This window comes from Quercus robur, chromosome 2 (assembly GCF_932294415.1).
Source record: "Quercus robur chromosome 2, dhQueRobu3.1, whole genome shotgun sequence".
Lineage (NCBI taxonomy): Eukaryota > Viridiplantae > Streptophyta > Magnoliopsida > Fagales > Fagaceae > Quercus > Quercus robur.
The window spans coordinates 89,953,481-89,955,928 of NC_065535.1; the positions used below are offsets into that span (position 1 = coordinate 89,953,481).

Here is a 2,448-nt window from a genome sequence, read left to right on the forward strand (position 1 = left end):
CTTTCTAGCTTACTCGTGTTCCATTCCTATCCCTGAGGTTTTGGACCTGCCGAGGACGAAACCGTCCTCGGCTGTGTCTTCGGGCCATTTTTTACTTTTCCTAGTTTCGAGCTTGGGCCCTGGCCTCCTTCAGTTTAGGTCCGGTGGGCTTTCCATAAGCGCGTGGGCCGGACCCATAAACTATTGGACCCCACAATTATAATTTGAATTACTTTTTTGTTCACTAATAATAGTTTACCACTTGGAATTTATTATAAAAATTTTATGAAATTTTATGAACATAATATTTTTCATAAATAATCATATAAGTATTTTAATCAATGAGAAGTGTTACATACACAATATAGGTGATTAGTTGTTATTGATTCAAATTTGAACTTACTACTGAGATTACTTTTTTGCCCCAACAATAACAACTAACAATAACCTTCTACTTAGGATTTGTTGTGAAGATGTTGTGGATATAACATTTCTCTTTGATCAATAATTAGCTAAAAAAAAAAAAAAAAAAAGTAAGACACTAAGCTAATTTTTAGCTTTTTAGTTATTAAGTACAAAATTTTCAAATTCCTAATTTTTTTCTTAATTTTTCTCATTTTTTTTCAAAGTACAATTTGTTATTGGAGAGGTGACTCTTCACTACTTCTATCTTCTAATTAATAAGGCGAAATGTTAAAGGGCACTGTAAAGTATCCATTAAGGATAATTTATTGTGAAGTTCACTTAATAAAAAATTGGTATAAATTGATGAAATGACTAAAAATAATACTGTGAAACTTAAGAAATTGACTTTATTGACGCTAGGCCATATAAAATTGGTCAAAAAATTGACTTATTAATACTACCCATTAATAATAGAGATTTATTACCGCATACCCTTAGAGAATATGTTAATAAATCACTTTCGGACAATTTTTATCATAAATTGAAAAAATTGGCAAAAAAGTTTGATATTTTTTTTTTTCAATTTTTAATAAAAACTTTTTTATAATGGATGTAAAAAATCTGAGGATTGATCTAAGTCATCCAGTCTCATCAAACAAATCCTACCCATCAATCACTAAATTCTAAATACAAAAGTTTTTGCCACAGTCACAGACAAAGATACGCACACCACATACACAAACACAAACACAATCCCCACATTCTGATTCTGTTGCTGATCTCTCGATATCACGCGTTTCGGCGCAATATAGGGGCAATTTGGTAAAATTCCACCCATACCCCTCCCTCCACACTCCACCACCAAAAAAAGAAACTCCAATGAGCCCATAATCATCACCCGTCACAATGTTCGAAAGCAGCGATGATACATTTCTCTTCTTCCCACCTCTCTCAACTCTCTACATTTCCCTCAAGATTTTCCTGCGAAACAAACACATTTTCCTTTCCATATTTGCCCTCGCCACCCTCCCACTTTCTTTTCTTCTTTTCTCTCTATCTTTATACTCCCACCGCCTCAAGTCCCACGTTTACCACCTGGAATTCATTGCCCTCCGCTCCCACACGCGCTTCGAGGCGCGTCACGTCTTGCAAGAGTCACGCGCCGACGCTCTCGGCCTCCTCAAGCTCAGAGCTCTCTTCTTTCTTCCCAACTTCCTCCTCTCCCTCGTCGCCGCCGTCACCTCCGTCAGCTCCACCGTCTCCGCCGTCCATTCCAAACGCCCCACCCTCGTCTCCTCCTTCGAAGCCGTTAAGCTCACGTGGAAACGCCCCTCCGTCACCACCATCTTCACCTACGCCATCTCGCTATTCTACGCCCAGCTCCCGCGTACTTTAGCAGCTCTATCCGGGTCGCCCGGGTCCGAATTCTTGGTCCTCCTAATCGGGTCGGGTCTCGAGGTTTACTTAATGGCGGTGCTGAGTCTCGGCCTCGTGGTATCGATCGCGGAGGACAGGTTTGGATGGGAAGCGATTCGTGTCGGGTCTGGTCTAATGGCGGGTCGGAGAGTTTCCGGGTGGGTGCTTTCGGGTTTGTTCGTGTTGGTATCGGGCGCAATTGCTATGGATCTAGAGAGGATCGTGGACGGTCAGGATTTGTTGTCATCGACATCGACGGCTATGAGGGTAGTGGATGGTGTTAGAAATAAAGTGGGGTTAATTTTGTTGTATGGAGTAGTGGTGCTTTGGAGTTACATTGTTAATACAGTTTTTTACTGCGAGTGTAGAAAGAGACACGTTAATAGGGTGGAAGATGAGAGTGTTGCAGTTTAGCTTTCATGCTCTTTTCTTTTTTTCTTTCTTTTTCTTTTCCTCTTTTTCCTTTTTCTTTTGTTGGTTAAGAGTAAAGAAGAATCTTTTATTAATGTGTTGAAAGTGAGGATATGTTTACCTATTGACATATGATGACAATTTAGAAAAAAAAAAGGTTATTGATAATTGACATTCTGATCTAAATATGTGAAGTTGAAAAAATATTTAGTTATGATGTTTAATTTATATGAGAAA

At 39.0% G+C, this 2,448-nt stretch overlaps 1 protein-coding gene across 1 annotated transcript; it reads left to right on the forward strand.

Annotated features, from left to right (window-relative positions):
• Nucleotides 1–1,290: 1,290 nt before the first annotated feature.
• LOC126705274 (uncharacterized) lies at nt 1,291–2,214 on the forward strand. The gene has a single exon (XM_050404167.1). The coding sequence runs from the start codon at nt 1,291–1,293 to the stop codon at nt 2,212–2,214; it is 924 nt and encodes a 307-aa protein (XP_050260124.1).
• The last annotated feature ends 234 nt before the right edge of the window (nt 2,215–2,448 follow it).

What these genes read in the sequence shown, in the direction of transcription:
- LOC126705274 (XM_050404167.1), top strand. Translation starts at nt 1,291, where the DNA reads ATGTTCGAAAGCAGCGATGATACATTTCTCTTCTTCCCACCTCTCTCA.